This window comes from Hesperophylax consimilis, chromosome 16, assembly GCF_061612785.1.
Source record: "Hesperophylax consimilis isolate HC1 chromosome 16, BYU_Hcon_1.0, whole genome shotgun sequence".
Lineage (NCBI taxonomy): Eukaryota > Metazoa > Arthropoda > Insecta > Trichoptera > Limnephilidae > Hesperophylax > Hesperophylax consimilis.
The window spans coordinates 3,909,550-3,934,088 of NC_142851.1; the positions used below are offsets into that span (position 1 = coordinate 3,909,550).

A 24,539-nucleotide genomic window follows, 5' to 3' on the forward strand; every position below is an offset into this window, starting at 1 on the left:
CTCAAATTAAAAAATTTAATTTTTGAAGCCTAACTCTTAACGACTCTCAAACGAAAATTTGAAACAGAAAATCAGAAAAAGATACGGTCGCATAGATGAATTAAACCCAGGACCTAAGCCATGCCGGGGCTCTTGTCTACCAATGGGCTAATCCAACCATTTCCCCTTCGGTCATATATAACTGTATCATAGTTACACTATACTCGTATGTATCTTTTCCGATTTTTCAATAATATTGTCACTGTTCAATAAAGATTATTTCAAGGTATTACGAAAAGCATGAATAATTAGAAATTCCCTAATAGTAAAAATAATATAACACTTAAAAAAAACAGATATTCGAAAAAGATTTTAAGATATGGCTTGCTATCGCATCCGTGTCATGAAAGTTCTTGGTCGAAAAAAGTGTTTGACGACGAAAACAGAAAGTAATATCTGATTCATGACAGCACCAGATGCCCAGAATAACAGTTCTAATACACGCTATAAGATGTGACAACGTACAGCTGTATATCTCGGTCAACTACAAAAACAAGAAGAACAATCGTCCGGCGGAATGGGGCGAAATTAATTGAAAAAGGAAATTTGTACCCAGTCTGCGTACGAGACGGTAGCGGACAGACTGTCGAGTTGCCATGGAAACGTAATGCTGTTAAAGATAAAATATCTTTCCAATTGATGGTGATAGAATATACTGTAGTAGATAATATAGATTTATAGTTATAGAAAAGTTAATAAAAGTTGCGTTGAGAGGGTCCCTGAGAACTGTGTTCAATTAGAAGAAATTAGTATCAAAACAAACAAATAAATTTCATAAAACGAAATATGCACACGAGTTCGTTTGAAGTGTGGTAGTATTTGGTAGAACATAATATATATTTTACCTTCCGTTCCTTTCTTCAACATTGTAAATTGCCAAAATTAAGAAACCTTGGAAGTTAGTTAAAAAAATATAAGCGACAGTATTTTTAAATATTTTGGTATTTAATTCGTAGAACTTTGTTTAATTTTTCAAAAATTTCATTTAAATCAAATTTAATAGTGTTAAAATTAATTTCTGCAATTATTTTAGTGTTTTATTATTGTGACAGCTATTTCGGCATCCAATGCCATTAGACCACTGTGGCTAGACCACGTGGACTCTACTTATTTATATGATTCTATTTACCCCCTCCTATTTTTAACTTTCGTTAACCGGGCGACGAAAAAACTATTGGACTATAAAGGATACCATTAGGTATATCCGCTATAATTATTCCGCAATAACCCTATAAATTTATTATTTTTAAATATAAAGGTAAGTTAATAAATTTCCTTTGAAAACAAAATGATAACTTGGAGGTGTAAAATAAGATGGATTTGATATAGGGTGTGTGTCTATCATAGTAGACACTATTTTCCTATACATTTATTTATGTTAATATTGAATTATAATTAGTTGATATGTAGGCCCTGACGATGCTTGAACTGAGCGAAACCCAATCGGCTGCCTTTGTCCATATATTAAATTCAATAAGTGTTGTATTACAAAGGTGTTTATCGTTTGATTATTTTTATATTATGAAGCGTGAATTTTAAAATTGATAAAAATAAATAATATGCCACAAGTAAATTTGGTGAAAATGGAAAATTTTCAATATTAGATAACCAGGTAAATGTTCTGAATTCGCGAAAAAAATATGTTCCGTACATTTCCATTGGGAGAGAAAACGATATGTCATTATTAAGCCAACGGGGAAGGCTTTTCCTTGCAATTTTTTCAAATCGCATTAAAGGAAGTTAGTGTGTATGGGCTAAATCCTTTATAATGTGATTTATTAGGATGATCTGCGGAGAGAAACGGGCTTTCCTTTTACCGCCACGAGAAATGGGGGAGAGGTGTGGCCGTGTGAACCTGAACGATGACAAATATCCCAAGACCTAATCTTGAAATATACTCCTCAAACGTGACACAACCCCAAGAGGGGCAGAACTATGTGACATTAAGGTCCATTAGCCCGAGGTAAAAAATGTAATCAGTTTCCTGCGTACAAAGGATCGAGGAACCAAGAAATTGTTCCTGACGGTTTGTTGTCACTCTTTGTGTAGATTGAAAAAAGCCTGTTAATATTTGTTTATATTTTCAATTAAAGATTGACTTCCAGGAATAAAATAAAGCGTGGATGGACGCGTGAGAAGCCTGGATACTATTGGCTATTATGTACAACTTGATAGCGCCTACCCGTTTTAGATATGTCGAAAAAAATTTAGGGTAAGGTTGGTTTCCTGCGTTCCTTCAGTCAACTCGTAACGCAGCTCGTGGCACTGTAGCCTTCATTCATTCACCTACATATTACCGCAAACGACCGACGTACATTTCCAGCCTGAGAGTTCATTTAGAAAGAATGAAATTATTTTGATATAAGTTGATTTACCTATTTTATAGACCATCAGAGGTATGAGTGCATTTACATGAACTTTTTATCTAAGGTAAACAGAAAAAAAAAATTATTTGATAAAATACATTATTTCCTTAAATTATGTAAATAACCCCCTGAAGTTTTGCAGCTTCTTGAACGAAGTACGTACGACTCATTTTTTTATGAAGAGTTTATATATTAATAACTAGCTATACTCCGCCACGTGTTTCTGTGGCTCAGTATCTTTGTGCAGATAGAGAAACAATAAGGCATGTTGCTTTTACGTCCAACAGATGGAGTTGTTTTAATAAATATATCGTTTTACGTGTCACAGGTGACATCTATATATAAAAACGGTTCCATGATAACTCAACACAGTGACAATTCAACACACCTTTAAAAAGTGATATAAAATGATAAGAAACGTTGAAAAAAAAATTAAACCTAACCTAACCTACATAACCTAGTAATTTTTTTTGTTTCACCACTTTCCATGACTTTATATAACTTTTTAAAGATGTGATGAATTATCATTTTGATGATTTATCCGGTCACCATAAAAACACACGCGTATTCGAATGCAACGTTGTGTTAAAATTTCAAAGCAATCCGTGAAGAAATTTCGGAGATTTAAGATTTTGAACAAACGAACATTTAAATTTTTATTTATATAGATAAATTAGTATTAGCTGACAGTGTATCTTCAACGATAAAATAATTTTAAACGTTAATCCATTAGTCTCTGTCAACACATTATCCGCGTAGTCATTTGCAGATGGTATCCGATTAACAACTGGAAAAGTATACATAGAAAACGTGAAAAATGTCGTGGTGGTGTATTTGTGTACTTTTCTAAAGATCATAAATCGAATGTTTCCAAAGAGAAGGCAAACCATTTTCTGTTTTTCTAAAATTTACAGAAATCAATATAATTAAACACTAATAATCAATATTACATATTGAAAATACTGTCGCACTATTAAATTCAATTTTCCCACTACAAGACAACACGTAACATTCTTCTGCAATACATACACAATCAACTATCAAGACACACTCACTAACACATAGGATGCATGATCTGGGCAACATGTTTGGGGTTACTATTGGTATATTTACTGACTCCGTTTATAGAATATCGTAATGTATAACAGTACTTTGTTGAAATCTACAAATTAGAGTAGCGTTGGTAATGTAGTTTTTTAATATTTTTTGTTATGTTACTGCAACATGTTTTACTAATATTTTTTTCATATATAATTTATCAGTTTAACGTTATTTCATGCTTAAAAAACTTTATGTATAATTTTTGATAGCTCACTAGTATACTCACAGGTATATTCTGATCTTACAATCAATGTAAAAGCCCAGCTGGGAGTAAAACCAAATAAAATAAACCGATGTAAAAAATTCAAGACATTTTTTTTTATTCAGTGTCTTCTCTATAAGAGTATTCAAAACGTATGATTATATGCAATTATTATTAAAACGAGACCCTAAAGAAAAAGATTTATACATAAATTATAACAACAAACAGAGAGATACATTATAATAACAAGCAGGGAGATAAATGAAAACTTACAGTAGAAAAAGTGGGAAACTTGAATTCAGAACTTTCATATTAAATTATTGAAAGTCAGGAAGTGACGCAAAAGTCATTCGAAAGTTCGACTTTTATGACTACCAATTAAAAGTTTTAACGAGACAAAACTCGATTAAAGATGCATCAGTTTCTATCATAATTTTAAGACATGCTCAATAAAAAATGGTGTTAAATATAAATAAATTAAAGGAATAAACCTATACCCGGTTTATGTCAGGTTTACCTTTAAGCTGTAAAAAAATATTATTAAACATGGTCATACAATGAGAAAAATGTTTCGTTCACTTACCTTTTTGTTCATTTAGTTTAGAACGATCTACACTTATTATTTCTGAAAAGATGATACACAATTCGAGGAAAACGAAAGCTAACGCGGAAAAAAACACTGAAAGGAAATCGATTTGTTACACGTCATGAGAAGATTAAATGTTTTGTAGAATAACGATTGTAGATGTTAGCAAAAACATGTGAAAAGTTTGTGAAATAAATGGTTTATCTGAAAATATAATTTTTTAAGTAAATTCGTTATGGTAAAAAATAAGAAAGAAAATATGTTAAAAGTGAAATAAAAGTTTTAAATAAAAAAAAATATTTTTATTAAGCACTGTGCATTTGTTTGGTTCTTATTGTGTGAAGATTAAATATTTGACTAAAAGTTATAGAGATTTATTTTTGGGGTATTATGCCGTTTTGCGCTACCTCCTTATTTAGTCAACGTTTCGGACAGCATACAGTGTCCATCTTCAGGGCAGATGTCTGATTATGGGTACTGCAATGCTGTCCGAAACGTTAGCCAAAGAAAAAAGGTAGCGCAACACGATATAATACCAACAAAGAAATCACTATAATACTTTTGGTCGTGAGAATCTGAAATCATAACCAAAAAACGAGTTGTTTCAAAAATATTATTAAAATGGTAACACTATTTTGATAGTATTAATTGAAAATGTAGTGGAAAAAACTAAATTGTGTACAATCACAAAACTGCAAAAGCAGACTTTTTTGTGTAAAATCTTAAATTTTGTATACGATTTGAAAATTTGTGTGAAATTTAAAATTTTGTGTAAAACCTGTAATTTTTGTTGAATAAAATATTATATAATTACACTGTTAAATACGAAGGACCGGCGTGTATGAAATAATGGTTGGGTGTCCTACCTTACGACGTAGTTGACGCAGACGACGCTGAGTGGCTTCTGCTGCTTGTCCAGCAGCAGGGTGGCCTGGGTCAGTACCCAGGCGAAGCCCCCGGACTTGGCGAGGAACCTGTATCGCCCCGTCTCGCACTGCCCCTTGGAAAACACTGAAACAACAGAAAAACGTACGTCATTTACTGCGGAAAAGTACATAGAAATGCAGAAATTGTTTGAGGAATTACAAGTATAAATTTATTTAGTAGAAAGAAAATGTTAATCGAATTATATTCATATTGAATCTTTTTAGAAAAGTGGTAGCTGTACCGCCGTGAAGTTAATTTGTAATAAATATTATAATGGAATATCAAAATACAAACTCGGTAATTAAATTCATGTTTATTAATAATTATTAATGATAAACAGCAACATAATACGACAATGTCGAGGAAATCAATATTCCAATAAATAACTGAAATGATATTTCGTTCCAGAAATCATATAAATTGCTTTTCTAATAACTAACAGAAATAATATTCCCTTTAAGAAATTAATTTACAAATATATGTAATACGAAAATAGGAAATAAAAATAAAATGAGTGAAGTTCTCAATTTTCGTGAAAACCTTTTCGGATTTTATTAAATTTTATCCAAGGACTTTATTTTGCGAAATTGAACAGGGCGGTATGCAAATTCTTCCATAGAACTAAAGAAAACTACCTTTACAAGCATTATGAACAGTGAAACACACAAAAATAATATATGCTATAAAAGTAGATAGTAGTTATTCACGGATTTTACCAGTAACAGAATCCTAGTAAAAATAATAGAAAATTGATATAAATATAGTTAACAACACAAAAAACATACATTTAGTATATCATAAATAAACATACAAATGATTGCCTTTTTCAGTATGATTTAAGCGTATTTCAAACGTTTCAAATATAGGAGGATTGGCTGAAAATCTAAATGAAAAAACAACAACTGAATAAACAGAGAATTGATGTGAAAAATCTACACGGAAGGTATAATAATAAACGTACAGCCAAAGTCTAATAAAACGACGATCTAGTAAAAATTAAACACAAATTAGAAAATTATCTGGAGGAATTAAAAGGTTTATTTGATTAACACACGAGCGAAATGAGATAAGCACTAAGTTGTTTGACTAAATTAGATTCGCACTTCGCCAAATAAAGCTCAGGCAACACAGAAGCGAACTTTGTATAGATGTGTGTTGAACATACAGTACAAAGGATGATGATTGGTGTTGTGGTTAGGTCCTTTTGGCTCTCGGTTTGTTTAGGCAAACATCCCGTTCTCTTAATAAGGATTTATCATCTCCCATACACACTCAGCCTCGACGACGACTTTTAATAGACACTTTGAGAATTTAATAATCTGGAACTTATCAAAGCGGGGAAATCTGTAATGATGATCCGAAGTAAGCTCAGCTCAGTGTATTCCTCAGCTTAACCTTCAATGTGCTTCAGTGCTCACTTTCGGTGTCGATAAGACCGCGTGCTTGCGTCTTGCGTGTCTCCTTGTAGGCATTAGAACATTTTGATCCGGCAATCAGGACAATTTGAGATGGGAAGCATTACAACATTTATGAGTGTCCTCCACACACAACGGTAGGTACTTCCCAATCTCCCACCCACTACCTTTATCATATGGTTCATAAATTTTAAACTTAAGTTACTTTGCGAGCACTTACGAGTTTATTTGCCGTTAATGAATATTTTAAATGTACCAACTTTAGAAAACAGACGAACAATAAACAAACTAAATTTTTATTAAAATTGTTGAACTCTAAATTCTATTGTTGTGAAGTTCTGCATTTAACCGATCTACATGTATATAAACGAACAATTAGACAGACATTAAAATTTCACTCTGTATATCTCATTTCAACTGTAGTTTGCATTCCCCAATACATTGTTTAAACGGTCTTGGTAACAAATATTTTAACGACATGGATGTATTTGACAATATGAACTTGGAAAACTTCAAATGACGTATGTGCGAACTACGAGTATTTCTACCTTGCTTATAAAACAATTTTAAACATTTTTATTAATATTAAGGTAGATTAAAAAAAAAAAGTTTATTATTTATTTTTTATTGTACAACAGAACATTCATTCCAGTTACAGTACAATTTTACATCATATCAGCATTTAGCTATCAATAATTGTTTTAGGTCATTTGGGGAACAGTCACTTACATCCAAATTCTTTGCTAGTTTGTTCAACAGCACCACTCCCCTCGCATGCTTTAATTGTATGTAAATGTCCCCTGGGCGTTTAAATAATAAATATAATGGAAGATGATAATGAAAAAATTTTATCACAAAAATAAATGTGATTTTTCGATGTTATAATTTAGTGTACCTTTTCCACGTCGATAACGAAAGGACTAAGAGCGACGATATCCTTTCAAAAAGGGTGTGCGACAAGACAAAGGTTAAGGCACCTTTCAGTGAATTCCAGAAAGCGCCTTCGACGAGCGAGTTGAATTTTTATTCAAAAAAATATATATCAAGGAAAAGAATATACTTTGTCATGAAGCATTTTCGTCTTTCACTGGCTTCGGTTGTTGTCCAGTGAACATGAAAATCAAATCGCGTTTGAAGCGTTTAATTAAATTTTAAATTAAAATCACGTGAATTTATAAATATACAAAAATTAATGTTTGTTTGTTTTTTCGTCCCCTATAGACGTAAAAACTACTGGACCGATTTTGCTGAATATTTCAAAGTTTGTTCTTATTAGTGTCGGGATTGTTTATTGAGTGGTTTAAATGGTAGAAGAAGTCAGGGACGCCCGAGGAAGACTTAACACATCATCTCTGCACTAGAATGAGATACGTAGTCGATATAATGGAGTTTTTTTAACAGCAACAATATGGTATACAGTAATGAACGGTAGAAAGAGTCGTGGACGCCCAAAGAAGAATGCATCAAATAATTATTTGTGGTAAAATGAGACGTAGGCATAGACATATGAATATTAGTAGACCTGCCCTAAGTGATTAAAAGCGTATTATCCCCACTCCCCATACCGGTTCCATTGGAGCCGGCTGTGCTCGCGTATGGCCTCAAGTGAAATTTGAAAACGTGACGTCATCATTCTTGTGCGAACTATGGTCCAGGCATCATCGGTTCATTTTACGAAATAACACGGCAAAATGTTGACTTTTACTATGAAAACTTGTAAAAATAGATGTGAAAAAGAGAATAAACCCAATTGTCGTATTACATTCCATATATAAGCATTATTTTACTTTATTTTAAGCATATTCACATCGTATAATATGAATCAGTTGTTACTATCACATCGAGAAACGTCTGGACGCGAAACACAAAGCTGGTTGGTTGCTGGGAAGTAAATTATGAACATTTATAAAAGTGTCTTAACTAAATACTTAAACGAAATATTCGACTCTGAAAATAAAACCGAATTTTTTTGCCGAATTTGGACTTCGCAAATTTGTTCATAACGTGGGGAGTAATTTGCGCTCCCATGTAAAAATGTCTATTCATTCAAAAGCAGATTTTACTTTTAAGAAGTAAATGGTGATATTATAATGCGAGATGCCTATTCACTGTCAGATTGATTTATTGACGAATCACAGTCAGTCTTACGCCCTTCGTTCTTCAACAGTTGATTTTACCCCTCGCCATTATCTTCTCGTCTATTAATTCCTATGTCTGTGGACGTAGGTAATGAACGAAGAAAGAGGTATAAGGAGAATATATGACATGGAAGTAATGGTTGAAGAAATCGGTAACGCCCAATGAAGAACTGGTAAGATCAAATAAATCAAATACTTATGTGTGGTAAAATGTAGCATTTGTGATGAACGAAGAAAAGGGTGTAAGGAGAATGTATGACGTGGAAGTGTACGGCAGAAGAATCTGAGGATGCCCGAGGAAGACATAATGAATTACATCTATATACTGTTAGTATTTCCTATATAAACAGATATTCTCTTATGCACACTGCATAATGTATCACTTTTTTGTAAAAGCCGTTTTAGGCGTATAAATAAATAAATAATTATAATACAATAATGTTATTTCCACATTAAAAATGCACCCAGTTTTCAGCTACACTAGAATTCACAACCTCAAAACTTTACTCCAAACCATTCCTAACCCCGAGCAACGCCGGGTAAACGTCAGCTAGTTGAAAATAAATGTCAAAGAAAAGTCAAAGATATTTTTGAGTTACATGCCAATATTACCAATGTTGACACTTGTCACATGAGAACGGGTCGCTTCTACGATTCGTTCTTAAGTTCAACAGCTCGGCTGTGGAACGAACTGCCGGCCTCTGTGTTTCCTCCCTCCTACAACATGGGACTCTTCAAGACCCATGTTCACTTCTTCCTCTCCACAAAAAGACCCTCCACACAGCATCCCCAAAGATGACATAGGCCCTGAGGGAAATTATTTTCTTCAGGGCCTCCTGTGTGGAGTAAATATAAAAAAAAAAAAAAAAAAAATGTAGAGTAAAAAAACTACACTAGTCCTACGAGAGAATTCGAGGCGTCTTAATTACAATTAAAGGAATGAATTTAAATTAAAGATAAGTAAATATTTATATAATTTAGGTTAGCAGCAGTTTAATTAATAGATAAATCATGAATTACGTGACATAAATTTAAAGAAAATCCCTTATGAATTATGAAAAAAATATTATTCGATTATTTTCGTAGCGAAAGGGTTCCGTTACAATACGTTTTCTCAATTAATAATAATTGCGTTCGAGCTATTTCACCATGGCCCACTGTGGCGTCTCAGAATAGTGTATTGTGTTCAATAATGAAATAGTGAACAGAAATAAGTTCGTTATCGAAAACTCCGAATATTAAACGCATTTGCCCACACTTATCGGAAACCCCTAGAGAAGCTGAAACGTCGATTTAGTGCCATTTGTCTGAGAGCCTAAGAGGGTTTTGCAATATGACCGAGTTAATACAAGTCTACGAATTCCATCGATATGCCGACGTTTTGGATACATCTTGATCTTAGAAAGAGTAGGTATATCTTTAGTGGTCCTCTGCTGATACGCCAGACCTAAAGGCGCGGTCTGAGCCAGTTGGGAAAAGCGGAAAGGGTTAGGTACGCCACTGAAGAGATAAACAGATTCAAGTGTGATGTGGGCGCGTCTGTGTGCCTGGAGTAAGCTTAATTTTATCTTACTTCTGGTGAAATTGATCATGAACATTGTCAATAGTCATAGATAAGTAGATCAGGCATAAGGTTTCACCTGTATTATCGCAACATTTCCCGAATAGTATAATTATATTTTTAATCTAGAGGCGATGAAAGGTGGATGTAATACCCCCCGTTTAGAATGCATAGATAAGTAGAGCAGGCATAAGGTTTCAGCTGTATTATCGCAACATTTCCCGAATAGTATAGTTATATTATTAATCTAGAGGCGATGAAAGGTGGATGTAATACCCCCCGTTTAGAATGCATAGATAAGTAGAGCAGGCATAAGGTTTCAGCTGTATTATCGCAACATTTCCCGAATAGTATAATTATATTATTAATCTAGAGGCGATGAAAGGTGGATGTAATACCCCCCGTTTAGAATGCATACATAAGTAGAGCAGGCATAAGGTTTCAGCTGTATTATCGCAACATTTCCCGAATAGTATAATTATATTATTAATCTAGAGGCGATGAAAGGTGGATGTAATACCCCCCGTTTAGAATGCATGGATAAGTAGAGCAGGCATAAGGTTTCAGCTGTATTATCGCAACATTTCCCGAATAGTATAATTATATTATTAATCTAGAGGCGATGAAAGGTGGATGTAATACCCCCCGTTTAGAATGCATGGATAAGTAGAGCAGGCATAAGGTTTCAGCTGTATTATCGCAACATTTCCCGAATAGTATAATTATATTATTAATCTAGAGGCGATGAAAGGTGGATGTAATACCCCCCGTTTAGAATGCATGGATAAGTAGAGCAGGCATAAGGTTTCAGCTGTATTATCGCAACATTTCCCGAATAGTATAATTATATTATTAATCTAGAGGCGATGAAAGGTGGATGTAATACCCCCCGTTTAGAATGTTTTGATATGTTGCATTGTAATGCGTGAGAAAATCATTAAACAGTATGTAACATAATCAAAAGAGAAAAAAAATAATGATAATTTCATACCCAATTGACTGATGTAGAATATTGTACAAGTTGTAGACATTAACGGCCACCTTTTGATCCCATTATCGCTATTACTATCTACATCAGTATGGGTCGAACAAACCCAAATGTCACAAGAATCCAGCCTCGGAATGCGCCAGTGATTTGGGCGATCGAACAAGTGATTTAGGTATGCAAAGGTCAATTAATATAACTTCAGCTTCAAAGCAATACCCTAATTCCAGTTTGGGCAGTTCGGACCTTCAAACCGCACCGCAGAAAGGGCGGTTGTACAAGTAACAATAGATACCTACATTAGATCCGTGTCTCTGTTGTCCTAGTAGATCAAACCGATTTAAATATGTGTAAGTATTTCATTATAAATAAATAAAGTTTTCTAGCATTTTGAGCGTTTCACCCGATATACGAGGGTGGTCTAAAAAGTTTCCGACCTCAACGCAAAGATGGCGGTACTCGTCAATAAAATCTAGAGAATGTAGTGAATCTTTTGACAGTTACTCACCAAAGTTTCGGCCATTTTGGAGGCGTAGTTTTTAGTTGACAGTCGTTTGAGTGGGTCGATGTGTGTGTTTTTGCGAAAATGGAAAAAATTGAGTATCGAACTGTTATTAAATTATTTTTTTTGAAAGGCAATACGCCTACGCAAATCAAAGATGAGTTGGGCTCTAAGTATGGGGACTCAGTACCCATAAGAGATGTACCCATATGACAATGAAATTTTGGGCAGCTGAATTTAAACGTGGCCGTAAGAGCTTGGGAGACGATGAACGTTCGGGACGTCCAAAAACTGCAACTACTGACGATAACATTGCTAAACTTCACCAAATAGTGTTAGACGGCCGCCGAATTAAAGTGAATCAAGATTTAGACATGAAAAAGCTGTCCGCGCGTTGGGTGCCGCGTTTGCTCACGTTAGACCAAAAACGTTTCGAATGAACATTTCCAGCGCTCTGTTGGCGTAGTTTAGGCGCAATAAATCCGATTTTTGGCGCCGATTAATTACTGTAGATGAAACTTGGATACACCATACGTCCGAAACAAAAATACAGTAAAAAAAGTGGACTGCAAAGGGGGAACCGGCTCCAAAAAAAGCAAAAACTGTTTTCTCGGCTGGGAAAGTTATGGCGACTGTTTTTTGGGATAGTCATGGAGTTATCTTAAGGCGATGCCATACGTAGTAATGCAAAATCATGTGTTTTTGGTTTGAAAATTTGGTCGCCTAGAAATGTTTCAGATGCTTTAATTAAATACTGCGAGTAGAATACATCTTGGCCTTTGAAATAATCGAGCATTTTTTAGATAAGTCTTTTTATATGCCCAGAAAAAAATTATGTATAAGGCCTATGAAAACTGCTTTAAAGTTCAAAATCTCCTACTTACGAACCCATTTTCGGTTATGATTTTATTGTATAATGTGACAAATTAAGTTATTTATAAAATGATCGAAAAAAAATTAAATATTTATGCCTGAACATCCACAAAATAAAATAAAAGGCACTTTTGGCCATGTTTTTTTCTTGCATAAATCAAAACAGGCGGATGGTGTTAAGCGGGAATTTAAACCTTATCGCCATCTACGTAAGGGTTGTTATTGATAGCGGCTCAATTTAAAATATTACACGACGTAGTGCATCGCCTTAATTGATTATCTTCACAAAGGAAAAACTATTACAGAAGCATACTACGGATCATTACTTGACAAGCTGAAGGCAGAAATTGCGGAAAAACCTTACCGCCTTACTCAACAGATCTAGCCCCACGCGACTTCTTTTTTTCTTTTTGTTCCCTAATCTAAAAACTGCGCTCGGAGGACAGATATTTTCATTAAATGAGGAGGCAATCACCTTTTTGAATAATTATTTTGCAGAGAAAAACGCCGAGTACTATTTGGATGGGTTAGAGAGATGGGAGCATCGCTAGGAGAAGTGTATAGAGTTACAAGGAGACTATGAAGAAAAATATATTTAAAAAAAAAACTCTTCTTTCATCGTTGTGCAAAACAGAGATGTTTAAATCTTATAATTATTCCCAAATATTCATGCTTACAATATGATACTTTAATTTTGTATTCTTTATTATACTTACCTAAATTTTGAAACACAACTTTATGCAAACAAAATTTGTATCCCAACCCAATTCAACCCAACGAAATCCTAAAGTTTCTAAAGTAAGCAAAAATTATCTAAAATTCAAACAATTTCAAATACCAAAATTATGTATGTATTATACCAAGTATGAATTTAATTGGTTCAAAACGGCATTATTAATGTTGTAATAAGAAACCTGTCATTTTTTAATTTCATTATTTGTACGATAAATTTTCAGGAAATCGGTGCACCGCCAAACTGAAAATTCCTGAAAACCTTTACACACAAAAAATAATCGAAAAAATAAATAAAATCATTTTGGGCTAAAACAACATCTATAATGATGTATTTTTCAAACTTAGCACTTTTTCACACTAAAAAGCCACAAGCCTTCACTGAATGCGACAGTAATATTATGTACCAGATCTTTGCGTATGGAGAACAGGTAAATGCGGGTTATAGATACAATCAACAACACAATCATTTCAGCAAATTCCTTATTGTATCGTGTTGAAACCAGTGGCGGCTCGTGACTTTTGGGTGATTAAAAAAATTGCATTTTTTTTGTTCGAAAATTTGATTACTTGTATGAAGTTTTTCAGGAAACCCGTGCTAAACGGAAATTTCCTGAAAACATTCATAGAAAAAATAATTTTTGAAAAAAAAATTGTTTTCAGCTACAACATCAATAATGCCACTTTTGTAATATTAGCACACCCTAAAGTCACGAAACTGGTTGAAACTGCCGTCAAATTAGTGAAAAAAAACGCCTGACTAAAAACCTTTGATATTTAATTAAAAATACTACGATATCAGTAGGAATTCGTAATGACATCTTATTATTAATGCTCGATCTCTTCTCAAAGGGAAACGTGGAAAAACATTGATGTACAAGTTAAGTAAAATAACTGGCTTACTTTGATGAGATAGCACGCCACCGAAGCGGTAAATAATTAAATGTGTATCCGTAGTTCAGCGAGTGCGGTTCCAACGGGCTATCCACGCCTGATCAATGTTTAAGTAAATCGATGTCGGATTAATGAATTGTTATCGAATGGCCTGGCGACCTCAAATGCGGACTGTGTAATGTATTTCAGCCATTTCAGCAATTTCAGCGAACCCTCGTCCGCTCGAATTTATTTGTGGCTCTGAATACTTGATTGACTATAATTGATAATTTTCAGCCCATCAACGACAGTATGCGGGAAAATTCTATTGGCAAAATCAACCCCAGAGTTGAAGTACCATCGATCTGGATTAGAGGAATGGAGAAAAATCCAGGGGAGAAATTTGAAAAATTGCTGGAAATTTAATTGGAAACTTAAGATGATAATGTAAAATTTCAAATATGAAAACAAAATTGAGGCGAAAGTGGATGTTGAAGATTTAACGCTATCACGGAATATAAAAATAGGCGGGGCATCAATTATTTCAACATAATTATCCGATAAATGTTTTTGTTCAAGGGTTAATTAGTTTATAATTACAAAATATTTATTCTCGTTTAGCTATTTCAAGTACATATTATATCTTAGTGATTTATTTTTAGGGTATTATGCCGTGTTGCGCTACCTCCTTCTTTAGCAAACATTTCGGACAGCATTAGAGTGTCCATCGTCAGGTATATGTATAAAGATTGTGGTGCCGTGATACCGTGTTGCCAACTCAAATTCTTTAAGAGCTAATAATACATTATAATTTATGATGAAGGTTTTTGCGTTTAGTTTTGGCTTAGTCGTCAATGATCGGATACCAATACTATTGAGCTTGGCCCGGTTGTCTTTATATTAGTGGGATTTTTATGAATTTCAATTTCCTGCGTAATTAGGCGAGCTCTATGTGTTTTGGGTCTTCCCAGGATTTCATGAACAAATCCAATGTAATGGCCCGTTTCAATTAAATGTATTTTTAGGGTGGCCGAGTTACATATTATATATTTGTATGTGTTGATAGCGTAGTGAGTTAATTTAGAAACGAAGTGAAATAATTATAAACATCTTAAAAATGTGATCCATATCCATGCAGTGAAAAGATATTTTTGATAATTTTAGCGTAAGATAAAATTACCATATTTCTGGATACTAGTCTAGACGGATTCGTATACTCATCTATCTACTGGTTTATTTGTGTCCACAAGGGTGAAGACATTGAAATTCAGTACTTGATAAGCTTTATGATCAAAAATAGTAATTTCGATTGTGATCGTAACTCAGATTTGCTTTTTCTTTTCAAAATTGCAAATGATTGTAAGATGAATTCAGACAAGCGATACAGTACCTACCTGTAATATAATAATTCAACATAGAATTATTTTTAATTGTTATTTTCAAAATTAGAACAGATGTGTCAAGAATTCAAAGCGATCGAATAAAATTATTTGAAATTTGTATTAATTCTTTTGTTTAAATTTCTTAGGATAAATCTTGACAAGTAAAGTCAGATTTCAGGTTTGTGCGCTTTTTAACTGACGTGCAAGTATCAATCGTTTAATTGATCCGTTGTTTTTCACGGGTCTGCTATATTTTAATATACTATTGTGGGTGAATCAACATGAAATGTATCAATTTACATTCAAAAGGTTCGACTTCTCAAACAAGCCGGTGTCGAGGGAGCAAGTTTTGGTGTTATCTTTCTTGCATTAACAGTCATTCGTTCAGTTGGAAGGAACCAATTTACCCTGACTTTTAATTTAAGTCCTGCCATAAGGATCTGACATGATCATGGAGAAAGGTAATAAGTAATTTATTTATTACAAAATAATACAAGATTTCAAATTATAAGAGTATGCAAAATATTTTTTTTTCTAAGTATTCTACTCCTCCATAATTATTCAATTAAATAGCGCTGACCCGTGAAAAATCATGGGATATTATGTTAGAAAATGGAAAAAGCGTAAACTTTAGAAAAATCATAAAATCTGACTTTACTTGTCACGATTAACCCAAGAAATATAAATAAAAGATATCCAATTTTTGAATATAGAATTGAAATATTTTTTTGGTAAAAAATATTAAATTAGGTATATACTTTATCGTCTGTCTGAATTCATAACAATTCAGTTCCAATTTTCAAAAACGACAAATTCAAATAATTTTCTGTCGAAATTTTATATTATAAGATAGGTAATTTACAGATTGCTGAATTCTTGTCACAATCAGTTCAAATTTTATAAGTGAAAATTGAATTCATAACAAATAAAAGTTCATTAAAGCGGAGTTACATTACAGACAGACCTACCAACGAAAGTAGTTTATTTAAAATTAACTCCGCACTGGAGGCCCTGCGAAAAATAATTTCCCTGTTAATAATTTGCGTATTTCATCTTTGGGGATGCTGTGTAGATGAGTCTTTTTGAAGGAAGGAGTGAACGAGGGTCTTGAAGAGACTCATGCTGTAGGAGGGAGGAATCAAATAAGCGTGGAAATCGTTCCATAGCCGAACTGTCGAACTGAAGAACGAGTTGTAGAACCCGTTTGATGATGATGATGATTTACCTATAAATAAATAGATACAGGAACCTGTACACAATATATATGTGGTGTACCAATTCAAAAGTCTAAAAAGTTATCCCGACATTTCTTTTTAATGTTTTTATCTCTGTTTAGTATCATAAAAAATGTTTGGTGTTATGTCGACAAGACCAAAACCAACACCTTTTGTAAAACACGAACATTTTTGGAATTTATAAATCATTGTTAACGCACTTCAAGCGGGCAAAAACAAGGCTCCCATTCCGGAAAATGGACTTTGTTTTAAACAGCTATACATCTCATATTAATGAGATTTTTAAGTACTACTCACCACACCCCAACTATAAAATTATTGTCTTAAATTACAAACTACTTTCGTAATAAACTGAAGTTAAAGACAATGCTGGGACGTTGAGTGATGTTTAATATGTACAAAATTGACGTAACACAAAAAAACTTCCGTATCTTCAGAGTTTAAACATACGTTTCTCTTGATCAATACCAAAATATTATTCCACAAAAAAGGCACGAATTTGAAGATGGTGACGACTTGTTTCACATTTACATACACATGAAGTTGGGACCCTTAGAAAGAGATTGATTCAAAATATTTAAACAAATTATTGGAAAGCAATGTCTTTTCCGCCATACAAGTAGGACCGGTGTAAAATGTAGAACTACCCTTCCCGCTGAAACTGTGTTAAGATAAAAAAAATAGCAACAACACAATAAATATTAGAATATATATAAATTTTAATAATATAAATGGGTAATGTTACAAAGCTATATTAATAAACATTACAATTAATATATCCAGCGCAAAGGATTGTTGTAACTATAAAAAACAAAATCTGTTTGCCCGAAATATGATGCAGTACAAATATTAGAACGGTGTGCTCTGGCATCATGATATTTGTACAGCTTTTCTGCCTGCAATTTATAGGTGAACCTGACAATTTTCAGCACGAAACTTTACTTCCATCATGAGCTACGGAGTTTTGATATATTTAACATTAAAACAAAGGTAAGTCGCCATGTCGTCTGATCCACATTTACCTACTTAAGTTCTGGAAGCAAAACACGTCCATTTCACGTTCATTTTTCAGGGGATATAATACTGTACAGGCGATGAGAAAAACGAAAATTTACTGATCAATAAAAATAATAACAATTTTTGAAGTTTATAATTTGATGATCATTTTTTGTTTTTGAAAATTATTGCAATTCTATTTATAATCCATGTGGGATTTGAGGGTTCATTAATTTAATCTACAGTTTTCACGACATAACCTAAAAAAATGTACGCATAAACTTTGTCGTTTAACAATTAAAAAACATTAATCACGAAAAATTACTTTAAGACGTTGTACTTTAAAGTCTCTATATGAAACTGTTGAAGTGGCGTGCAGTGTTTTACTGATTTACTGTCGAATAATATATAATAATACGCACAAGAATTCATCACGAGAAAAGCTGGGTAGTAAAACTAGTGAAGTTATAATGATTTTAAGTGTTGTTGGTTTTTGTATTAATGTGTAGAGTTTGCGTTTCAGTCTTCAATATCCCAAATGGTTAAACACTCATGGGGTTATTGAATTAAATGTTAAATTTAACCGTTGCTAGTTGTTGTGTAAGTAACAGCCTTGAAAGTTCATTTTCGCCTGAAGGGTATTTAGTAAATAGTTAGTGAATACGAGTTGTGGTATAACGATGCTGAAGTAAGATTGTAATTAAATTTCATAAGACTATAGTGGTATTAAAGTAATGAGTGTTTTAATACAAATTAAAGGCCTTGGAAATTCTGAATTTCGAATGACGATATAAAATTGAAGAAGAAGATAATACTAATAAATATAAACGAAACATGAAACAGAACAAGACATAGAAAAATATAAAGATAACGGTCTCATAAAAATATTGGAAAAATTAGTTGCAATTTGATATTAAATAAATTAACTTTATAAACCCGTCGTCCCATTAAATTGATTGGGTGCTTTCAAAATTTTATCGCCTCTGTAATTAAGCAAGCTCCGTAAGTTTTGGGACTTTATTAAACGTTAAACTAAAATCTAAAGTATTTTCCGGATTTATTAAATATTCATTCTTCAACTAGTTTGAATGAACTACTTTGCATGACGTCTCTTTCACTGAAGAGATAAATTATTAGAAGTGATTTGCGAGTTGTCATGGCTTATTTTATTAGCGGGAGCCACGGTACAAGTTCATTACTTTCGTACGGCTCAAAGAGTGGACTCAATTGAACGACGGCTCACTTGAACGGGAGCAATGAGCTCAGAGTGTATGAGCAATGAGAATACTGTGCTCGCCCGATACGACTCGCCCGTCACGGCTCCCCCGCTACGGCTCCCCCGATACGGCTCCCAGCGTAAGCGTCTGAGTGATCGTAAGACTCTTGGCACCGGTACGCTGCCTCGTACCACGAGAAAAATAAGATGCTAGTTAGTTAGTAGGTAGGTACATATGTCCAAGACCAGATGTCGGACTGCCAGACGCCGTTCACGTCTCTGAGTATGTAATAACAATTAATACTTCTCATATTATATATTCTTCTGATATTCTAAAATATCTCCTGATAAAAATATTAACCGTTTACCGGGAGTCGTACGAATACGGCTCAATTGTGCGGTTCGTTCATGAACGACTCATCACAAGTCCTCAAGTAAGCTCAATTTCTTACTTCTATTGAAAATGGTCAAGCATTTTCAAATAGGTACCGAAATTATTTCTTTAACAGATAATCAATTTCATTGGTTTGTATGAAGCCTGGGAGTCGAAAGGTCCAACGTGAATTAACGGCAACTGTTTCTTCTATGGATTAATTGTTCAGTGTTTTTCTAACATAATAACGAAACTTCCGCTAGCTGTGGAAGCCAAATATACGACAAGGTTTTATATTTCGTAAATATGAAGATGGTTTATTGTTTCAAAACGATGAAACAAGCTAAGGGAAGTTGTCAGATTCATAGGAAACGGGTCAAATACCCACTTCAGTCGCGCAGGGTCGGAATTTTTGTGACAAGCTGTTACAGAGACGTGGACGTCAAAATCTGTCGCAGTAGCAGTTTAGGTCAGCACTGAACAATATAATATATACAAAGATCCACGAAATGGAGAGGAAATATAAAACAAGCGCACTAAAACAACAAAAAAGAATAATTCAAGTATTACATTGTAACTCATTAAAATTACTTTACAATGAATATAAAAATAAAGGCAACTCAAATATGTTTGTTTTATTATGAGGAAAAAAAACAAGCAAAAAAAAAATAATTATTGATTTGACTGAGGATTGAACCTTTCCTCCCAAGGATTGGAATTAATCGCACTAACAACTGCGCCGAATCGCGATTGGATAGGAAAGACATTTATTTCGAAAAGTAACTGCTGTAATGTTATCCAATTTAGAAGAAATGGGTAAATGACCGCGTTTGTGTGCGTGATTGCAAGCAAAATGCATTGTCATCGACAACGAGTCTGCCGAGTTTCAACGCAATCGGATTTCAGAAAGAGGGTTAATTTCCACGTCAAGATTTGCATTTATTCAAACAAGATTACACAAATAATGATGGAGGGGAGAATTGTTGGGCGTAGAAGAACTAGCAAAGGAAATAGGTATGGCTTCGAAATATACGTGACTGTTACAAATGTAGTTCCGCAGAGTTGTTCTGGGCTGCAGATTGAAGATAAAATATTACCCTGATGATAGTCAACCTCCTACAGGAGAGAGCAACGGATAAATAATCGGACCTATCAGAAGTGAAACGATTTTCTTCAGATTTTCCAAATATTTTCGTTGTTATCACAATCACTTAAAAACACGTTTGGAAAACTGTATGTTTTTCTAAAAGTGAAGTAGAAACAATTTGTAATTTGCTTTGAAAAATCGTGAAAACGAAAATACAGAACGCTTCTGGTTTGAAAAAGTGACAAAGAGAATGCGACCTGAACTCTAAAGAGAATTAAAATATGATTTCAGTTAACTTGAAAAAATTTTAGAAGATTTTTTGTGTGGTGCCAAAAAGCAGTAATATAAAATTCCGTCGGTGTATTCTGGCGTTTGTCATGTTATTCCGAGGGTTTCGGGACCTTCATCATTTTTATAGCATCATCCCGATATTCCGCGCAAAAATAGAAGAGCGGCCTGACCCGCGTTAGCTTTATTAGCGTCATCAGCGCGCAACACAGAAGATTTTTTCCCTTTTAACGACTCCCAGAATTTTGTAAACTGATATTAGTTGAACGTAAATTATTTTTTACAATATTAAAGCTTTCCAGCAATTCCTGTAAAACATATCTACTGTAAAATAAATACATTTACGTTGGAGTGAAAATGTAAAGTGGCATTTTTTTTCATATCAAGATATTTGCTTTAGAGAGGCTGATAGTAATTAGAGATGGACTAGTGAGGTTTATCCTACGTTTACCTAAAAAAGTAAATAAAACTTTAAAATAACAACCATCCTATTTCCTCGCAGGGATAGGTAAAGGATAGACCATCACATAGTCGTTTCATTCGCATCCAAACATACTTAATATGTAAGACTCAATTTGATTTACTTGATCGGGCCATATTTTCGGGGATCTTAAATCATAATGTTCTCTTGGCATACTTGCTACATCCATCCCTTCTATAGGTCCAAACCATCTGACCGTCACTTTTTTAATCATATATAATATTACTACGCTTACATTTCAGATGGCCTTTGCATTGTTTTAGGGTCTCCATTAGCATGCATGCATCTCTAACCCCAGAAGATAGGTGGAAACTTGAGTGGCAAACGGCCAACGTGGGAAATGCCCACCTTATACAGAACCCCACCGAGAGACAGCCTGGGTTCTCATTGCTTCTGATCCGCCATCAATAGGTTAAGGTGCTCCCATAGCCGCCGTGCCCACATGATGCACAGATAAGGCCTTAAAGAGTCGGCGATGTGTGAATGTGGTGCGGTGCAGACCACCGAACATGTGGTCAACGAATGCCCGCTCCATTTTTTCCCCGGCGGGATTGATGAGGTACACATGGCGACGCCTGAGGTCCTAGAATGGCTCGCAGACCTAGATGTCCCCCTCTGACCCCCCCCATCATACGAAAGAAGAAGAAGAAGAAGAAGGGTCTCCATTTAATGTGGTCGTTAATGCTTTATGTACTAAACATACTTATACAGGGTGTCGAGGGTAAAGTGCGCTAACTTCGGGGGGTGATTCTACATGATTTTAAAAGTAAAAAAGATTGGTAACTTATTTCGAAATTCTATTGTTTTAAGGTAGTTTTTAGGCAAACAAGTTTAGGAAAAATATATATTCTTCTATGGAAAAATAATCGTGAGTTTCGAAAAAAATAAATTTTTTTTTACTTCTACCATCATTTAGAATCATCTCCCGAAGTTAACACACTCTACCCCCGGACACCCTGTATAAGATTATTATTTCAGAAATCATAATATTTGTCAAAAGAAAGATTTTTTTATTGGGAAAATTATATAAATTTATTTAAATATTTGACTAGAAGTTTTTCCCAGATTTAGGACAATGTACACAATGTCAGAAGTTAAACTTGTTTGGTAATCAGACCAAACAGAACATGATCAAACAATTGGTTGAGTTAGTTTACTTTAGGTTGGTTATGTTTATGTTGTACGTTTGTTATTTTTCTTCAATGTACCTTTTTATTGGAACCAACTTATCAAACGTACAAAAAGAGCAAATTTATTTATAAATACATGATATTAAATCACCACTGCTAAATCAGCTGCCTGTTTTATGGTGACCAATGGAAGATAGTTATTTTGTATGTAGTATGAATTAAATATAAATAAGATAGAAAATAGAACAAGCCATGCTTAAAGATTAGATTACAAATCACACATATGATATTTATGAACACACATCTATATACATATACACATACATACTGGCACACACATATTTGTGTACGTTCACATAGTAGTATAATATGTTGTTTGTATGAAAATTTTACATAATTACATAATTAAAAGTTACAACATCTGCGAACTCTTTCGTTCTCCGGATGTTTTCAGCCACTGTAGAGGGGAGGGGGCGACGCCCTGGCACGGGGGCCACGAGGGTCATGCACTCCTCGGAGCTCCGCGGGACGGAGCGATGCCCCTACTTAAATTTTTAAACCCCTCCCACCCTCTGATGCAACAGGAAAACAGAATTTCCGCAAGGTAGACAAGGTATTTTCAAGCTATATGTATTTAGATGCTTTTTCGGGAGTGCCAGTCAACGCGGTTGATAAATAAGATAAAAAATAATTATTTTACGTACGAACGAGGTTGTCTTCTAATTTATTTTGATGCATATTTAGGGACAAAAGTTAATAACAAAAATAAACATAGTATTCCAAAAATGACAGTTATAATCGGTTTTGGGAACTTGGGTAGAACGCATGCCATTGCATGCATTTGTGTCATTGTATTGGTGTCGCGTGATGCCAGCCGCAAATTTAAACATTTTACGGCTTGTATCTTCGGTAGGTACAATTTCTATATTTTCAAATTCCATAAAGTTTTGTCCTCGCTTTAATTAAAATGATACATTTGTAAACAACGTGATTTTTCGTTGTAGGAGACCAGCTCATTTCGCGGAGTCTATGGAACGATGGAATCTTCAATCGGGGTATGTTGTGAGGTTGAAGGGAGAGGGGAGGGTTAGGAAATGGGGAAAAGGAAGGTTGGATTTTTACCAGGATCGATTTCGCGAAGGATAAAATTTAACCAAATTACTGAGAGGTTTACTATTCAATCACCATAATATTACTCACTATTTACAGCCTAATCTAGATTGATAAATTCAGAAAAAAACTACGAATATGCTATTTGAATAATCTACTTTAATAAGTAACCTTAAAATCAATTAGCAAATTCGCTGACTTTGAAAAAAGTTGTTTAAAGTTAAGTAACTAATTCTCGACGGCCTCCGTGGTTGAGTGTAAAAGCCCAGCTACACTACTCGCGAAGTTGATCGAAGTTGACCGAATACGATAGTGTGGGCACGAACTTCACTTCGCTTCGGGCAACTTCGCTTCGCTTCGCCCGACTTCCGATTGTTGTCGGTAAATGCGCCCGAGTCAAAGGACTCGAAGCGTTACTCGCGAAGTTGCACGAGTGTGTGGGCACGCACTTCAAACTTCGGCTAACTTCGTCGAGGACTTCGTCGAAGCGTCGAAGCGAGTAGTGTAGCTGACACTTAAGGCTCTCGTCTAGCAAAGCCGAAGGTCGCGGGATCAAATCCCGACGTGCGCAAGTAAGTAATATGTGATGAATTTGTGCTTTTTTCACAATTTATTAATTGAAAATGATATATAGTATACTTGTGGCGCGTTCCAGAGTGGAAGATGTTCTCAGTATCGTCCTGGTGTAAGGCCATCATTCAGAATTGAAACGTTGCGTGAAATGGCTTTTAGTGTTTGGTGAATAGATCTTAATACCAAGGTACTCCCTCACCTTCCTCTCCCTCATCACGTACCCCTACCTACTTTCAGCCCCCCCCCCCCTCCCCACAATAGGGGATGCCATAGTCACCCTGGACGGACTCACGAGGCGGTTGGGAGCAGTTAGGAATGTTGTGCGGTATTCACATTTAATAAAAAGTAAATTTCCATGCAATATTTGT

General features: G+C 34.4%; 1 protein-coding gene across 1 annotated transcript in view; it reads right to left on the minus strand.

The window, feature by feature from the left end:
• Positions 1-24,539, minus strand: part of LOC149416575 (uncharacterized) — a 374,680-nt gene that overhangs the window by 129,951 nt on the left and 220,190 nt on the right. Inside the window, exon 7 of the mRNA XM_089640819.1 lies at positions 5,161-5,305. Coding sequence (XP_089496945.1) covers positions 5,161-5,305 — 145 coding nt within the window. The remainder of the gene's footprint in view (positions 1-5,160; positions 5,306-24,539) is intronic.